The sequence below is a fragment of the Leucopleurus acutus genome (assembly GCF_964270905.1).
Source record: "Leucopleurus acutus genome assembly, chromosome: 1".
Taxonomy (NCBI): Eukaryota; Metazoa; Chordata; class Mammalia; order Artiodactyla; family Delphinidae; genus Leucopleurus; species Leucopleurus acutus.
Window position 1 is genome coordinate 168542842 of NC_139142.1, and position 19246 is coordinate 168562087.

At 46.9% G+C, this 19246-nt stretch overlaps 1 protein-coding gene and 1 pseudogene across 2 annotated transcripts in view; one reads left to right on the top strand and one right to left on the bottom strand.

The window, feature by feature from the left end:
• Positions 1–19246, top strand: part of ADAMTSL3 (ADAMTS like 3) — a gene marked incomplete at both ends in the record, with an annotated part of 539369 nt that overhangs the window by 155081 nt on the left and 365042 nt on the right. Inside the window, 1 exon segment of the mRNA XM_082852534.1 lies at positions 3614–3695. Coding sequence (XP_082708660.1) covers positions 3614–3695 — 82 coding nt within the window.
• On the bottom strand, positions 4456–5259 carry LOC309960556 (6-phosphogluconolactonase-like; annotated as a pseudogene). Its single transcript has one exon. The product of its transcript is annotated as a 6-phosphogluconolactonase-like (transcript).

A 19246-nucleotide genomic window follows, 5' to 3' on the forward strand; every position in this document is an offset into this window, starting at 1 on the left:
CCACTTTTCACATTTTGGTCTTTTTTCTTGGTGATTCTGCTGTTTAAAATGGCCCTCCAGAGCAGTGCTGAAGTGCTGTCTAGTGCCCCTAAGCAGAAGAAGGCTGTGATGTGCCCTGTGGAGAAAATCCTTGTGTTAAGATAAGATACCCGTGTTAGATAAACTTCATTCAGGCACGCGTTGTGGGTTCAGTGTGAATGAATCAATACATATTAAGCAAGATGTCTTTAAGGAGAAACACACATATGTACTGATTGGTTCACGAGAATGTGGTGACCAGAGGCTGGCAGGAATCTAACCCTGTATCTTCCCCAGGATCAATGGTCTGGTATTCCCAAATTCACTATAAAGTTCCCTTTACTTTATAAGAACATAACTGATAATGGTGAATAGGAGAATCGACTGTACATGGGTGCATTCTTTCTGGTTTAGCCCAGCCCCCCCGCCCCCACCCAATGACTAGTCTCCCCACGGCCGCCTGCTCCTCTGCCTCCTTCATACTGAATGTCCTCTGCTAACTTCCCGCAAGATTCCAGCTGTTTTACATGGACCGCCATGGAGATCCTCCTCTTGGCCAGAGGAAGTCACCGAGTTAAGGAAGGCAAGATAGGGGAGGCAGGCGTGCAGGGCCAGCTCCTCTCCGTAAAGCTGTAACGCCACCTGTAATGTACCAAACACAGAACAGGCAGGAAAGCAACTTCAGAGATGAACAAATGGAGGCTTTAGAGAGAAGAGAGATATGGGCTCCAACCCTGACTTTGCAACTCACTGTGTACAAGTTATGTTATCCCCTGGGCCTCAGCTTTCCCATCAATGAAATGGGTATAATGTTACTGTCACTACAGGGCCCTTGTGAAGATAAGCTGCACATAAAGAGCTTGGCACGTGGCTGGCACACACTAGGCATCCAAGGAAATGATGACTGTGGTAGGACTTAGCTGGGGGCATAGTGAGACTTTCAATCCCGGGCCCTTGGATTTATACCTCTGAGATTAGGCCAAGGCCAGGGACAAGCGTTCCACCTTACTTCACTTCCACAAGTCCACGAGGAAATTCACCCCAGTCCCGGTGCCTGATACCTCCACCCCAAATCCCAAGCCTGGGCACCCCATGGTTTGGGCAGCTGAGCAGCTCTGTTACCCAAGCTCGGCTCATAGGAAGTGGCACCAGGTACCCGCTTACGAGGCACCCCTATTGGTCGGTCGCTGGTGGTCCCTGGCAGCCAAGGGTCCGGGTGGTGAGTCCACCGGCCCCTGCACAGGATCTGCGCTGGGCGCCTCTGGAGGCAGAGGCGGCGCAGGCCGGGTGGGGCCACTGGTCTCCGACTTTGGTCACGCCTGGCCGGAGCTCCGGAGGCTCGCAGGCACGAGCCAGCGGTTCCGGGCAAGCCTCCGGGTGGCCGCTGGGCCTGACTTAGCAGAGTCGGCGCCGGGGCCCTGGCGGGGCGGGTGGAGGCTCGGGGAAGTGCGGGGATTGGGGGAGGGGGCGATGGCATCCCCGCTCCCAGCTCCGGCTGAGGCGGAGCGCCCCGGCTGGCTCGCGGTGCAGCGGCCGCCTTTCCCCTGCGCGCCTGCCGGCGGCGGCGGTGGCGGCGTCGGCAATCCCGGCTCTTGGCACCACGCCTGGCGGCCGGCCCTAGGCGAGGAGTGGCTTCCAGGAAGCGGGCGGCGGAGCGTTCCAGCCGAGTCTCGCCGTCGCCGCGGCCCCGCGCGCTCCGAGCGGCCCGGCCCGGCCCCTCACGCACTCTCTTCGCGCCCCCGGCGTCCCCCGCACGGGCGGAAGGCGCGGGGCCGACGCGAGGGCGGGCGGGCGCCCGGGCGCGCCGTGCACTTGCCGGGCGGTGCAGGTGGCGGCGCGCGCCTTCCGCCTCTGGGCCCCCGCCAGCGCCTTGCTCCGCACGCCCGGAGGGGGCGGGAGAGGCGGGGCGGCCCCGTCCCAGCCCCATTTAACTTCTCGGCGGCGGCGGAGACTGCGGCGCCGCGGGCTGGAGGCCAGCGTCGGGGAAGGTCCCGGTCCCGGATTCCGCACGAGGTGTTGACTGGGCCGCTTCTGTCCGCCTCTCCTCCGCGTGCGCCGAGCCCGCGCGGCCCGGGCTGCACGTCCCAGACGCTTCTGCGGCGCCAGGTGGGTGCTAGGAGCTCGGCGCCCGGGGGTGGGAAGGCTCTCTCCGGGGGAGCAAGACGGGGCGGTGGCTTCTGAGCGGGGTTGCGGGGCTCCGAGCGGGAGGGTGCACTGCTGTGTTCCCGGGAGCTTCAGGACCGGGGCGCTCGGCAAGGCTCGGAGACCTCGGGCCGGGCAAACTCCCGTGGGGTCCCGGTGGTTTGGGGGAGAGACATTCAGGGGCGCTTGACTGCGGGGAACTCCACCGGGTTGGGGGTTTTCAGATTTGGGGCTTTCTAGGTAGAAAACGGGCTGACAGCACCTAGTGGTCTTGGGCGTCGGAAGGTCCGGCCGGTTGGCAAGTGGGATGCGAGCACCTAGAGCGCCAGGGGCTGAGTGATGCGCCCGCTGTGGCAAGTGGACGTGCGGGACTGGGACGCGGCGGCGGCGGGGGCCCGGGGACTGCGAGGCGGCGGGTAGTCGGGGGGAGTGCGCGCCGGGACGGCTGCTGTGAGCGAGCGAGCGAGCGAGGGGGCCGCACGGTCCCAGGGCCCCGCACTGGCCGCCTCCCTTCGGCCCAGAGTCGCCGCCTCAGGTCGGAAACAGCAGCACATTTGCGGATCGCATTAGGCCAGGCCCTTAATGCTTTCTCCAGATGGAGAGAAGCCACCGACCCGCCCCCGGACACCGGCTCCGCCAAGGCGCCCGCGAGGCGAAGTGAGAGGCGAGGGTGACCTCGGCTTTTCGGCTTTTCCAGGCTCGCCTCGTTCTGATTTCCCTGCAAACTGTCAGGAGAACTCTGAAGAAAGCCCCCGCTGCCCTCCTGGTCTCAGAGGGCCTCTGCTGGTTTGCCCTCATCTACTTTTAGGAGATTGTGCTAGTATGGCTCTGAGGCTTACTAGCCTTAACCTCCCTTAACTCGACTCTCAGGCCTCTCTGGCTGCAGGGCTGAGGCTCCGAGGATGAACGGTGTCCTCTGGTGGGGAAAGCCTTGAACCGTCAGAAGACCTGCATTCCAGTCCTAGAAAAGTCACCGTCTTGCTCTGTGACCTTAGGCAGTTCCCTTCCCCTCTCTGGGCTGGCTTAGTTGGGCTTAGACTCAGTTTTGCCTGAAGCAGCGGAAGCTGGCAGGTGCCCTAACCCTTGGCTCCATGCAGGCTTCCTGAGTGGGATGCCAGTAGCCACACCCTGCTTCTGACACATGGGCTGGGAAGTGGCTGGTGCAGAGATGCCTCAGCTTCTGGAGGGCTGGAGGTACGGGTTGCACACTGGAGGCTGGTCTAGCTGCCCTCCTGACTTTGATGTGGACTCCTCCTAAAGAGAGCCCCAGAGAGACTGTACCCTGTGACAGGTAGCTCTATCCTGGGCCAACACAAACCTTTCCAAGACATTATGTGGGGCGCAGGGTTTCTCCCTTTGGTTGGTCTGTTAAGTCAAGAGTGCTGCCACTGGGTCCAGAGCTGATTGGAAACCAAATCTTTCCTCCTTTTTAGGCTGCGAGTGAGCTCCCCAGGAGACCGGACTCCATGGCTTCCTGGAAGAGCCCCTGGTGGCTGCTGGTATGGAAGGTCTTCATGCACTCTGCCCTCCTGCAGGTAATAGGGAGGGGAAGGGGAATGGTAGGCATCCCCCTGTTCACTTAGGAGTTTCATTCTAGATCACCTAAGATGTGGTATGATTAATGTTCATCTTACGCCAAAGAGAATCTAATTGTTTCTTACCTCCAGCAAATAGTATTTCTGGTTGGCTTAGCTGTAAGCATAATCCAATCCCTCGGGTCCTCTCCGAGTCCTAATACCGCTGTGCCTGATACCACTGTGGATGCTGTATATGAGTGATAACTTGGGGCTGTGATGGATCCTGTCTTTTTCAGTCTGGAACGGCTGTCTGCATGTGCACTGTAGAGACTTGGCTGCTATAGGCCAGGACACAATGATTGGGCAGAGGCCAGGTTGTGGCATTAGCTCAGCCACTAAATAAGTATTGTGTTTACGTCTATCAACACATATCACACTGTTTTGCAGTCCTCCCTCCCTCCCTCCCTCTCTCCCTCCCTCCCTCCCTCCCTCCCTCCCTCTCTCCCTCTCTCCCTCTCTCCCTTCCTCCCTCCCTCTCTCTCTCTTGCTTTCTTCAAATGCTCTTTTTAATAACTGTCACCCAGATCCACGGGCCTATGGGTTGAGCCCCTGGGCAGGGCTGGTGGCCAGACCCTATCGGCTTCCAGTGGCACTACAGGGCTTTTCTAAAATGAAGCCTGGAGTGGGCTGGCAGCAGGTCCCAGCCCTGGAAGGTCCCGCCTACTTGGGCTGCGCATGGTCCCAGCTGCAGCATCTCTCGGGCGCCGGGTTACAACGGTTACAACGTGGAATGCTTCCTGAAGGGCACTCGTGGTCAGGAGTCCGGCTGCTGCCTCGTCCAGGAACCAGCAGAATTTCCCAGTTCGGGGCTGGACCGGGGCTGCGGGGAGGGGGTTTTCCTGCTTGTCGTCCAAAACGCGCTTCAGAATGTCTGCCTTGCCTGCTGTAGTTGCCACAAAGACGACACTTGGAGCTGCCTTCAACACGGGAAGTGTGAGGCTTCTGGGGAGTCGCCGATGGGGGGGCCACCAAATTCTCCCGCTCCTGCAAGGGGGGAGTGGCCGGGGAAGAGTGAGCAGGTGTGGCCATCGGGACTCACACCCAGAATCAGCAGGTCGAAAAGCAGAATGGAGTCCCCTCTTAAGGCCTGTCTCACCTCCTTGGCCGAGTCCTCAGCCACCTCCTCCACAGGCAGCGCGGGGTTAATGGTGATCACCTGGTTGGCGGGGCTGGGCAGTGTGGAGAGCAGGTGGGGCTGCTGGAGGCCATCAGTGCTCTCGCAGTGCTCCAAGTGCATGTCGGAGAAGCCCAGCGTCCAGCGCGCAAGGCCGGCAGGCCCGGTGCAGGCAGCGGCGGCGGGCAGCTTGTGGGCCCGCATCAATTCGAGGCTGCCGCCGGACAGACCGAGCGGCAATTCGCCTTGGCCCCGCGCCAGGCGCTGCGCCACCAGTTGTGCCAGCGACGGACCCAGCTCCTGCGGGCTGGAGAAGACCAAGAAGAGGCTGCCAATGCGCCTGCGCTGCAGTCTTTTCTTTAGCATCCTGTCTTTCCCACCAGCCCCAGGGGGACCCAGCTCAAGCATCGCATCCTCAGTTACCCACTGGACAGACTCAAACGGATGGAGCTAGCGTTGCCTGAGAGACAATAGGGAATGGTGGAGACTGTGGCCAAGTTGATGGTACATGCTCCATCTATTAAGAACAATCTCTACTCAACTCCAGCTGATCATTGCCAAGGGAGAATGCAAACTCAGGATTGCTGGATCGTACTATTTTGCAAGATAGGTGGTTATCCAGACTTCCTGTGCTATCTCTCAGTTGTTAAAGCATTGAAAGCCAGACATATATATTTGTAGACTAGATTCAGCCAAGCAGTTTGTACCCCCAGATCTAAAGGTGCAGAGCACATCTTAGTATTGTGTCCTGAGGTATGCTGCTAGCCCATACCGTACCTTGTGTGAATTAGAACATGCTGGTCCATACGGTACCTTGTGTGAATTAAAGCAAGGCAACCCCTCCTTGCACATGTAACTTCTCATTCCATGGCTTGGTGGCCTCTGTACTCCCAGGGCTGGCAAAGGGCCTGGCACATAATAAGGGCTCTAACGTCTATTAGATGAGCATATACACATATATAAAGAGATACACCCTGGGATAGATTAGTCAGACTTCTCTGCTTCTCGTTTCACTCTTGTACTTAGTGTTTCTAAGGCCTCTTTCAGCTCCAGTGTCCCATGATTTCGGTGGCTCATGCAGAGCCGGTTAGTGAGGTACATCTTCTCCCCCATTATTCATTTTATTGGTGCTACCCTATATTCACATTTCAATAGATAGCTTTTATTAGAACAAATGTTAATATTTTCAGGGTAACTTTAGGATTTCTGTGGTCAGCGAGGTATAGTGTTGGGGCAAAAGGATGGAGACTTGCTTTTCCATCCCATCAGCAGATCTGAAACAGGCTGTGAGAGCTCCAGAGATTTGTTCCTGGTCAAATGAGGCTGAGTCTTCAAGGCACCGAGTTTCATTTTGCCTTCTTCCACCCTATAAAATTTAAATGTGTTTTGAGGCAGTCTGTTGACCTTTGGCCAAGGGCAGTGTTTGCCCAGCTTGAGTCACGCACTGACCGCTTTTGCATTTTTCCATACACCTTTGTGCCGCTGCACCGTTGTTTCCATGTACTGGGGCAGTGTGCACAGAAGGCTGTAAGTGGAGATTTCAGGCCCGCGGTCTTCATCATCCACAGCATCAGCTGTTGGAATCCCAGCTCCATCACTTCAAGGCCTGTTATACAAATGTCTCTGCAGCTCAGTGTCCACATTTGTAGAGAGGGGGTGTCTACCTCATAGAATTTTCTGGAGGAGTTAATCCATTGTGAAGAGGAAAAAAGTAACAAGCAAAATGAAAACTGTCTGGCATGTAGTAAGTGTACTAAGTCAGTGCTGTTGCTGTATTAACCCTTTGAAACAAGCGAGATGCCTGTGATTTCTGCTGGGGATGTGGCTGGTCCCATCACGGGGCCTGGAGAATGTTCTAGGGAAGGCTAAGTCAGTTTGGGGGGCCCAAGGGTTGGACACTTGGTTATCTCCCTAGGGTCAGCCTGAGTTTGAGTCAAAGCTGCTCCTCTGAGGTATCTTGGGATTTGGGTGTTTGGGGGGCCCTTGGGGGTCTTCTTTGGTCTCTCCCCTTCCTTATAAGTGCTGCCACCAGGAGGCTGGTGGAGAGTTAATAGCCGTGTGAGGGTGAGCTGCAAGGAGCAAGGAATGTGCCAACTCATTTAATAAAAACTAGGTTTTCTTTATTAAATCAGCTAAAACCGAAACCTTTATATTCACTGGCCACAAATAATTGTGACAGATTGCAGAGCAAGCCATGAGGTCAGCAGTCTTGTGTTTCTCTAACTCGTTCTTGACTGTTTCTGGAGGAGCTCACCGTTTCCCTCACTCAGGCAGCTGGAAAGGCCTCCCATCTTCCGGTTACACCCTGGCCCTGGAAGCTTCCTGTTGCTCTGGGCCTGCTCCTTAGGGCCCCTGATCTTCCCTGAGAAGACAGGTGCTGCTGTTCCAACTCTCTCTTCCAGCCTTCTTCATTGAGAAGTCTCAACTCAGGGGGATAGAAATATGGAGCAAATCATGGGCTCCAGCCCTGCCTTGCCAAATCCATTCCGTTTCCATGCCTCCGTGCAATCTTGGGCAGATTCCCTTTCAATTATTAAAAGTCCAGTCCAATTTAAAATTTTGATTCCCTGCTTGATTTAAATCTTATCTCCCTTCTGTCTAGTCTAGCCTTGACACGTGGCTCCAGGTACCTGAAGTGGGGTCGTACTGTGGTCCATTCTCTTCTCACCTCAACCGGTGGTAAGGACTGGTGTGGGGTTCTTTCTTCCTTTTAGTTATTCTCGGTCCAGCTGGGGTTGGGAGCAAGGAGAGGGGATGGGGAGAAGGTCAAACAGCTCTTGACTTAACTGAATGCCCCTCTCTGGTAGTTGTCACCGTCTCCAGCTCTCGTTGACTCTCTGCCCTCTGGGTAGCACATGTAAATTCTTCAGAGCGCTCTGCAGGACCTGCCTTTCCTGAAGCAGGAGGTCCAGCTCCGGCTTGCCTCGTGCTGCTGGGATCTTCTTGCCTCCAGGCAACCCTGTTGGGTGGGGTGCTGGCAGGATGGTTTAAACCCGGTTCCTTTGGTGTTGTCCACTTAATCCACAGGAAGTGCTCACATCCTTGCTGTGCAGTTGGTGGGGGTGTGGGATGCTCCAGCGCTGGCTCCTCTCTCTGTCCTGCCAACTCCCTTCAGTTCTCTGGTCCTTGCTCTGCTAGGACAGATCCGTGGATCCAGTCTAAGCTCATGCCCACCTGGAGAGTGGATCGCCAGTCTCTCCTTGCAGGCATCCCCAGTCTCAATGAGTGATTCTTTTATTTCTTCAATACATCTCAGTCCTCCTTCTGAGAGGGGAAGGAGTGAGGTGGTAGCTGGTATCCCTTCTTAGGGAGCTCTCAGGGAGAGGTCACCTTATGTTGGTAGCCCTCTTGAGAATGTGTGTACTTAGCTCCTCCTTATCACGAGCTTTGCACCCTAAATTCCAGTGTTTCGGCATTGGGAAGGGTCAACATCTTGATACTAAAATTAGACATGTTGGTTCTAGTCCTAGGGCCATGCTGGTCTTGGTGGTAGTTCTGGTCTCTGATTCCAGTGGTTCTGGTCTGATGTTTTAAGTATTGTTACGTTAGGTGGTTCTGGTCTCAGAGGTTCCCTCTGGCATTGTTTTTGGTCTTGTCGCTGTTTCTGATCTTAATCATCATGGTTTTCATCAGTCCTGGGGTTGGGAGTGGTTCTGGTCTCAGTGATTCCGGATATCTTGGTGGTTCCGGTCTTGGTGGTGTTTTTGTCTCCGTGGCTGTTACCACGGTGGAAGCTCCAGTATTAGTAGGTTCATGTCTTGGTGTTGGCTGTGGTTTTGGTGGCATTGGTGGCAGTTCTCCCGCTGTGACACCACCAACATTAATCCCAACGTTCGCTTTCACTCCATCTCCTTTAAATCAGAAGTCAGAATCCACACTTGGGTGTTTGTTGTGAGTTACAGAAATCCCCTGGCTCCTCCAAATCACTCTTCTGACCCAGGAGAAGGAGGTGACACATTCAGTCTGAGACGGTGGCCTGTGTCAGTTCCCTCGTGACTGAATCGGGTCCTCCATGAGCCTTGGTCAGAGATCCATAAACACTTGGATTCACCCTTTACAGTAGCTTCTTATGATATCAATTAATTTGTGGTAGGCCCTTTTGTTTTTTCATCCTTTTCATCTGCTTCCCTCTTTGTTCTCATATGCATGATCGCCATACCTTCTGATCATCCTTCCACAGAACTCTCCAGGCGAGTTCTGTGACACTTTTCCTGCTGTCCCCTATGCAGGGAAGACGTTTAAGAGAATAACAATCAATTGATTGAGCTCATTGTCATCACTTGACACTCTGTGTCTAGAGGCCCTGACCGCTAGCAGATAAATGATGCAAATAAAACATTTAAATTGTAGAAAAATTGGGAGCTTCCCTGGTGGCGCAGATAAAAAGAAGTCTATTATTTTACATCAACTGTTAAATGTAAACATTGAAAATAAAAGACAATTTTGATAGCTTAGTTTTGGCCTTCCTCCCTTCCTTCCCCCCTCCCTCTCTCTCTCTTTTTCTTTCTTTCTCTCTCTCTCCCTCCCTCCCTTCCTTCCTTCCTTCTTTCCTTTCTTTCTTCCTTCCTTCCCTTCTTTCTTCTCGGTAACCTCACTAAAATGGAAGACACCCAGTATCTCTGAGAGGTTTCTGTCAGCCTCTTCCATGAGCTGCAGATCAGTATATCTGTGAGCTGCTACTTACCTCCACCAGGATATTCCTTGCGGACCTCAGACACAATATTTCCTAAATGGAAATCCTCACCACCCACCCAGCTCTGTCTCAGTGTCTGGATTCTCCATCTTCTAGGCATTTGACCCAGAATCCTGGGGCCACTCTAGATGCCTTCTTCTCTGTTGCCCCTGCCCTGTACCCATCCGGCCACTAACTTCCATTTGTTCCATCTCAGAAATATCTCTTAGGGGCTTCCCTGGTGGTCTAGTGGTTAAGACTTCACCTTCCAGTGCAGGGGATGCGGGTTCGATCCCTGGTCAGGGAGCTAAGATCCCGCATGCCTTGCGGCCAAAAAACCAAAACATAAAACAGAAGAAAATTGTAATAAATTCAATAAAGACTTTAAAAAAAGAAAGAAAGAAATGTCTCTTTAATCTGTTTTGTCCTCTTTGTTTCCACTGACACTGTATGTTTGAAGAGTAGGGTATTTGACAGCATGGGGTATGAAATAAGGATGAACAAAGATAGTTTGTGGCTACACTGGGGAGGACCTTGCCGAGCACACTGAATAAATTAACGATGAAGAGGACTTGATTCAGTGGGCAGCATGGAGTCCTGTGGGCGTTGACCAGGAGGTGATGGGAGACACCAGTAAGACTCCATTGGACCCCTGGGAACACACTTGAGTGAAAGATACTTGGGATGCCGCTGGCACCAGTGCAGGTTGGGACTGATGAGAACTTCAGCTCAGTTCGCAAGAGAGCATGGGGCCGTGGGGAGGGGGGAGTAGTCCTCAGCAAGAGCATGTGATTATGGGCACCATTTTAGAACCTGAAGGGATAGAACTTGACAAGTGATTATGTGGGACTGAGAGAGAAAGAGGGAAGCATTGAAGATTCCTTTAGGTTCTGAGCTAGTTTTAGGGACACACGAAGGTGAAAATTCACCCTGATCTTGTGAAATTGTCAGTTATGTTTGAGAGAGTAGCTTCAGGGGAAGCTGTGGATTGCAAAATGTGAGGGACTGAATAAGCCTCTTTAATAAGTTGTGCTGGGAAAACTGGGCAGTTACATGTAAAAGAACGAAATCAGAACACTCCCTAACACCATACACAAAAATACACGCAAAATGGATTAGAGACTTAAATGTAAGGCCAGACACTATAAAACTCTCAGAGGAAAACAGGCAGAACACTCTGTGACATAAATCACAGCAAGATCACCTCCTAAAGAAACAGAAATAAAACCAAAATAAACAAATTGGACCTAGTGAAACTTCAAAGCTTTTGCACAGCAAAGGAAACCGTAAACAAGACGAGAAGACAACCCTCAGAATGGGAGAAAATATTTACAAACGAAGCAACTGACAAAGGATTAATCTCCAAAATTTACAAGTAGCTCATGCAGCTCAGTATCAAAAAAACAACCCAATCCAAAAATGAGCAGAAGATGTAAATAGACATTTCTCCAAAGAAGATATACAGATGGCAAACAAACAAATGAAAGGATGCTCAACATCACTAATTATTAGAAAAATGCAAATCAGAACCACAGTGAGATATCACCTCACACCAGTCAGAATGGCCATCATCACAAAATCTACAAACAATGCTGGAGAGGGTGTGGAGAAAAGGGAACCCTCTTGCACTGTTGGTGGGAATGTAAATTGATACAGCCACTGTGGAGAACAGTATGGAGGTTACTTAAAAAATTAAAAATAGAACTACCATACAACCCAGCAATCCCACTACTGGGCATATACCCAGAGAAAATCATAATTCAAAAAGAGTCATGTACCACAATGTTCATTGAAGCACTGTTTACAGTAACCAGGACATGGAAGCAACCTAAGTGTCCATCGACAGATGAATGGATAAAGATGTGGCACCTATATACAATGGAATATTACTCAGCCATAAAAAGAAATGAAATTGAGTTATTTGTAGTGAGGTGGATGGACCTAGGGTGTGTCAAACGGAGTGAAGTAAGTCAGAAAGAGAAAAACAGGTACCGTATGCTAGCATATATATGGAATCTAAAAAAAAAAAAAGGTTCTGAAGAACCTAGGGGCAGGACAGGAATAAAGACACAGATGTAGAAAATGGACTGGAGGACACAGGGAGGGGAAAGGGTAAGCTGGGACGACGTGAGAGAGTAGCATTGACATATATGCACTACCAAATGTAAAGTAGATAGCTAGTGGGAAGAAGCTGCATAGCACAGGGAGATCAGCTCAGTGCTTTGTGACCACCTAGAGGGGTGGGATAGGGAGGGTGGGAGGGAGACGCAAGAGGGAGGGGATATGGGGATGTATTTATATGTATAGCTGATTCACTTTGTTAAACAGCAGAAACTAACACACCATTGTAAAGCAATTATACTCCAATAAAGATGTTAAAAAAAAAAGGAAATATGTAATACTCTTTGAGAAGGAAACAGGATCATTAGGAAGCTTCTTCTGAGCAAAGTGAACACTTCAGTATATATGCACTGCAAAGGGAGGCAGCAAGGAGAAAGGGAGGGATTAAAGATCCAGGAGGAAAAAACCAATTGTATGCAGTTATTTCATAACAGAGAAAAAAAAAGTAGGCAGTGTTTCCCCTCTGCATTGCTAATGGAGCCTAAAGCAGCAGAGCTAACATCTTTTGGAAACCACATTTCAAGGTTTATGATTGTGATTGCTCTCAGTTTATTTTTACAAAGATGCTAATTTCCATAAGTAGCATGGAAGCATAAAGCAATTTCCTCTCCCAAGTATTTTATGCAATTACTTTCTGGAATTTGTCAGCACTGAACAGCTCCAGCTAATGTATGCTATAAATTATTGTGGTCAAATGCTCAGAAATTCATCTGTTCTCCAAGCCTTCATTTACAAATATAATAGCATGTTATTTTGAAAAAAAATTTTTAAAAGGAAGAATTACTCTATTTTATTAATAAAAACTCATTTATAGTATTAAAGGTCTCTTTAAATTCTCTTCACTTTCTCTTTTGAAATTTCCATTTTCCCCCTGATTTAAAAACATAAACATATTCATTATAAAAAAATGTGGAAAACACAGGAAAGGACAAAGATGAAAAAAACCACCTTTCATTCTAACAGTTGTTAGGATTTTGTTGCATACATTTCCTATTATATTCTTCTTAGAATATTAACATATATATGTATCTTTTAAAAAGTGGTTACACTGTATTTTGATTATAGCTTTGTAAAGATTTAACAACATGAGGAATATTTCTACATGGCATTAAATATTTTTATTTTAATATTTAATGTCTTCATAGTATTGCATCATTTGGTGTGCTATATTTTATTAACTAGTTCTTTTACTGCTGAACATTTAAATTCATCAGTTCTTTGCTGTTGCAAATAATGCTGCTATGAAAATATGTTTGCAGATCCATCTTTGCTCGCATTTATTATTATTTCCTTTGAAAACATTTCTAGGAAAATATTTATTGAAGCATAATCTTGGGGTCAAAAGCTATGTGCAGTTTTAAGACCTTTGATTTATACTATCAAGTTGCCTTTCAGAAAGCGTCTATCAATGTGTACTCTGCAGTAGTTGGCAATATAAGATTTAAGGAAATCTTAGTAGTGAGAGATTCTTAAAAATACTTTTGGGCCATTTGTATTACTGCTTTTGTGTATGGTCTCCTTGAGACATTAGAAATAGAATGAAAGATTTTATCTTCATATTTTTCTACTGAGGATTTCTCATTAATTTGTATATGGCTTTTTATATGGAAAGAATATGAGTCTTTTGTCTTTAGTATGCTGCAAATAATTTCCCCATTTTGTCATTAATATTTTAATTTTATTTCTGTTTTTGATAAATTGACATTTAAAATTTTCAAGTCGCCTAGTCTAGGAGTCTCAGTTTAAGAATTCTTTGCCTTTGCATCATGCTTAGAAATAAACTCCTACTGAGAGAAAATAGGTGTAATCTATGTTTTCTTCTAGTCTTATATTTCTTTTTAAACATTAAAATTTCTGTCAGTTGCTCCCTGTGCTAATATCATACTTTTAAAGTTCTTATAGCTTTGTAATGTGTTTAGTAACTACTAAGGCATGACTTTTCTCTTCAGTATTATAGTTTTGACCAGTCCAGAAGGTCTTTAAAGTTATTTGGGCAAGTTCCAAGAACAAAAGCCCTGTTGTTTTCAATGGCAATGGCATAATGGAGGTGTAACAAGTTCCTTCCCTCAAAACTATATAAAACAAACAAACAACAACAAAAAGAACGAAGTTTACCTCCACGAAAACAAGGAGATGGTACCTGTTTGTAAACACGAACTCTGAAGTACTGTTTTCTGAGTACTGTGAAATCTAGACCTGAGTGAGAGAGGACCCTGCAGGCTGACATGTGTCTCCTTGCGTTCTGAGCAGGACAGAGGTTTCCCTAATGAGGACTGTCACAAATTGTGCCTATCTAGTAAACTTTTGGTAAGAAGAGTGAAATTGAGGGCCTTGATGGGACACAAAAATAAGCGGGTATTGTCCCCAAAGAGGCCTGGTTTGACACCAAAAATGGCAAGGGACGTAGAGTCGAAGGGGAGAATTGCTGACACAGAATTTTTATCATCTAGTTGTACAACATAAACTCCTACAGGGAGAGACCACGGAAGGTGGAGTGGGATAACGTAGGGAGGAAGAAAACAGCACTTTTCTGACCAAAATGCTGTGGAGTAAGGGGGTTTCTCGAGAACCTCCCTGACTGTTGGATGTTGAAAATAAAAGGAAGGTGTAGCTCTAGAGAAAAGGAAAGCACGTCTTTAGTAAGAGAAAGAACCCGACAGCAGTGCAGAATCGAAGCTGTGGACTAGTCTAGTTCACCCCCTGTCTCATACCTCATGTCATCCTCCTGCCGTTTTTCAGCAAACAGCCGATCCCATTACAAACAACAGAAATAGAGCGCGTGCAATGGAATAAGCAACTGGGGACATACTAGACAGAGTGGGTCTCCTATAAGATGAAGTAGAAAACAAACATACACGTGATTATAGAAAAATGGTAACAAAGGAGATCTAACATACGTTAATATTTCTTAAAAAGAACAGGAAAAATTTCAACCATATAATCAAAGGAAGCTTTTCCCAGTCTTTTTCTTAAGGTCTTTGTCAATATTGATTCTGTATTTTTTGTCATTGAGTATTACTGAAGAGAACTCTGGCCAATCTGATTTTTAACCCTTGTATGTGCCTCGCTTTGTCTGCCATGATGCGTACATGATTTCTTCCTTATTCCAAAGTCCATATTTTCATCTGGACATAATGTAAATAATTTTTAATCTTCATAAGCATGTGTGCATGTGTTTCAGGAAAGGTTTTTTAATGTGGTCCTCAAATCTGTAATGTTTTTACAATTTTTGCCATTTTTTTCCTAAGCTTACTTTTTCTGTTGTCTTAAAATGTTTTCTTTAAATTCTTGTATTTCTTCCTGAACTTTTTTAAAGCAAGATCAGGTTGTTTATAATTTATTTGTGATTTTTTTGGAGTAATTTATCTAGAGATACGTGTTCATTGATTGCATTTTGCTTGTATTTGTTTCTATTTTTAAAAATTTGTATGCATTGATCTTGTGAGGGTTCTGTTCTGATAGGGATCCTCTTTTCAATGGGGCTCTGCTCCATGGGTCTCTCATCCTTCTTCTTAGATGAGCAGGCTGAGAAGAACATGTTCTTCTCATGGTGATAAAAGAGACACATGAGAGCAAGTCCAAAGGCATAAGGGTCTTTCTTATGCAGTCTGCTTGCGTCATTTCTATAAAACCCCACTGGCTGAAGCAACTCACATAGCTGAAGACACAGTCAGAGGTAGGGACAGAGCAGGTTGTATGGCCAAGTCCAAAATTATTGGGGTAGGCTGGATAAAGAAGATGTGGTACATATATACAATGGAATATTACTCAGCCATAAAAAGGAATGAAATAGTGCCATTTGTGGAGATGTGGACAGACCTTAGAGAGTGTCATACAGAGTGAAGTAAGTCAGAAAGAGAAAAACAAATAAATAATATCACTTGTATGTGGAATCTAAAAAAATGGTACAGATGAACTTAGTTGCAAAGCAGAAATAGAGATACAGATGTAGAGAACAAACTTATGGATACCAAAGTGGGAAGGGGGTGGGATGAATTGGGAGACGGGGGTTGACACATATATGCTGCTACGTATAAAATAGATAACTAATGAGAACCTACTGTATAGCACAGGGAACTCTACTCAGTGCTCTGTGGTGACCTAAATGGGAAGGAAATCTAAAAAAGAGGAGATATGTGTATACGTATAACTGATTGATTTTGCTATACAGCAGAAAGTAACACAACATTGTAAAGCAACTGTACTCCAATAAAAATTAATTAAAATATTAAAAAAATAAAACTGACTAAATTATCAGCCTCCCCCCAAAGAACCCTCACAAAATTATTGGGGTGGGCAAGTCTGCTCCTCCCCTAGAGATCATATGCATGTGTGGGGTGAGGGGTAGGAGTGACTGTTTTTGAATAATTAATCAACTCTCATCTGGCAAAGCCAGGTTTTTCATTGAGGCAGCATAGCTCCAGAGAGCATAGTTGAGTTGCTACACTCACACCACCATCACACACTAACATTACTGACTTGGGAAGAGTCGGCACTAATGAGGAATTGTAGCCAAGTCTCACCTCGTGACGTGAAGCCGGCTTTACTTCATGAGATGGGTGTTCCTCTTGGATAGGGAGGCTATGATACCTTCCTTCCCATCTTACTCATAACTTTAACTCTAGCCTCAAATCTTAGTCTGTTGCAAGTAGAAGTCCAGAAATTGATTCCTCTCAATCCCCTAGTTCAGTGTTACTTCAGCTTTTTGACTGAAAAAAACCCACAGGAGGAAGTGCATTTTACATCATGACTCAATGCATGTACATATCTATGCATTCATATTTTTGGAACAAAAGTTTCAAGAAACAATGCTGATTCTTTCCATGAGTGGTTCACTGTGATACCTGTTTTTATATCCACTCCATTCCAGTTGATTCTCTGACAAAATGACTGGTTAAGACACCATTAATTTCATCACCTACTCATGGGCTATATTTACAGTTTGAAAAAAAACACTGCCCTAGTTAATAGACCCCATTCTCCATCGACTTTTGTGTGTGTTGATTTTCCTCCTCTGATATTTGGCTGGAGGGCGGGGGGTTGATAAATGAGGCTCCTAGTACAGCTTCCGAATTCTGATTGGCCATCACCTAGTGTAGCTCTGCTTTCCTGGGGTGCTGTGTTCCCCCACGCAACCAACTACTGCCAATAGTGTCCATTTAAAGCTACAACTTCCAATATGCTTGGTTACTAGGGTTCTTCAGAGCTATCTAGATTATCATATTCTTTTACTTGTATGACCTGCTAACATGATGAATCATATTAATAGGCTTCCTAATATTGAATCATCCTTGTGCTCCCGGCATTAACTGTGCTTGGCCATGATATACTGTCTTTTAAATATTCAGCTGGATTTGGCTTGCAAATATTTTGTTGAAAAGTACTACATCTGTATTCATAAGTAATGTTGGTTGGTACTATATTTTCCAGGTTTTTAATATAAAAATTTTTGTTAACTTTATAAAATGGATTGAAACATTTTCCATCTTTTTCTCTTTTCTGGATCAGTTTAGCACAGGGATAAGCTATTCTTTGAAGGTTTGAAAGTAAAATAAATAGTAAAATTTTACCTTGATAGTAAAAATAAATGGGGCCCAGAACATTTTGGGGCAAGTAATTCTTTGACAACTTTTAAAAGCTTTTTATAGGATTATTGGATTATTCAGGTTTTTCCCACTTCTTTAATCAATTTTGGTAATTAACCTTTTCCTAGAAACCTTCTATGCAATCAAAAGTTAAAAATTTGGTAGGACAGTGAAGGGGAGTATTTTGTAATTTTTCAAACTTCTTTTTATTATTTTGCTTGAATTTCTGATTTATTTTTCTTGAGAGTATGCAGAAAGTTTTGTTTTTAAATGCTCAATTTTATGAATGTTGCAAGGATACTTAACAGTTTGACATTTTTCTGAATTTCCATGGATAATGGACAATACATTTTATTCTCTGTATTAAGGAATGTTGTTCTCGTATCCCCACTCTCTTTCTTCATTGTTCCTTTCTGTCTGCTCACTCCCCACACTAATTCCTATTTAGTTCTAGGGGGGAACAGTCTGTCTTTTCTTTTTCCCCTTGGCTATTACTGATCTTTGTCTTTACGAACTTAGCAACTTCTTGTCTAGCCGGTTTTTGTAAACACAGATGGTTCTCTCCTTAAGAGGAATAATAGGTCCAGGTGTTGGGTAAGATTGAACTAAGCTTCCCCATTTTCTGATCTTGCCTCTGCGTTGTTCTTTTAGTTTTTCCAATAGGATCAATAATGAAATCTTCAACATTTTTATTCACATATATTTTTCTTTATTGCCAAGTTGTGCCAGGTCACACTCCCGCTAGTAGTCCGGGAGAGTGCCCTTCTCTACATACTCACCAGCATTTGATATCACTCAAAATTGTTGTCAGTTTAGTAGCAGTCCAGACATTTTAAACTCTGTCACCCTTAAATCCGGATAGAAATGGTCACCTTGGTTATCAGAGCAGGGAATTCTGAGGGTTGGTGTGGCTCATTTAGAGATACCTTTTAAGCTAGTTATAAAGTGAATAAGAGATGCGTCTATAATTTATGAAAAGAGAGACCCATATACATTAAAGTCCCCAAATAAGGCATCAGAAAGGGAGGGGGATAAAATTATAAGCAAAACTTGGTGGTGCTCAGTGGTATCTGGGGGACAAGACTCCAGGTGAGAATGGCAGGGAGAAAGCACTGTCCAAATCCTCTGTGGGGGTGAAGGCAGGGCCTGTGAAGACGCTCTTCCTGCTTGGTTTGCTTCTCCGTGAGGCTGGAGGATGACCTTCCCCTTTGCTGGGATGGAAGGTTGAAGCCAGCGGTGGAAAGGAGCCAGCCTGTACGTGAGGGGCATGACTGCCTTTCTGGAGGAAGCGTTGCTCATTCGTTGGCAATAATTGCAGTCACCCTTTGCTGAGGTTGAGAGAGAAGAGAGGGGGGAATTTCTGGGATGGGCAGAGTGAAGCAGCTCCAAAGCCCTGTGGCTGTTCAAATGAAATTCCTTTCAGTGCACACACTTCACACTGAGAATGCAGAGCCTCCTTTCCATGGAGCAGTGGTTGGTAGGACACCAGGAACTATTAATCCCTCCCCCGATGGCCCTCTGATGAAAGCAGGCCCTCCCAGGACCCCAGCCAGGCCTTTGCCTCGCTCCTCAGGACAGGCTTGATGGCGTTGCATCTCAGAGGTAGCCCAGTGGCTCTGAACTGACCTGTAAGCCCTCCTTCCCATCCTTGGGAGGTCCAGCATGTGGCAGGCATCATTGTTCACGGCTTTTGGGGTGGAGCACTTGTGCTGCACACTCTGTAAACACTTTCTGGGTTGCATTAGCAGCTTCCATTGTCAGAGCCAGGAAAACATTTGGTGCATGGAGCGGGGAAGGAACACGTGGAGTGGCAGGCGGCCGTGCTCTGGCGGGCTCTGTTCAGTCCCTGATGTGGGGAGGCTGCTTACCTCGGTGGTGCCCACTATACATCTGGCTGATGCCTGGTGGATCCTTAGTGAGGTACTTAGCAACCAGACACTTTTTTTCTGCTTTTTAAAATTTTTTATTTTGTTGTTTTTAATTTTTGTAATTAATTTATTTTTTTTGGCGGTACGCG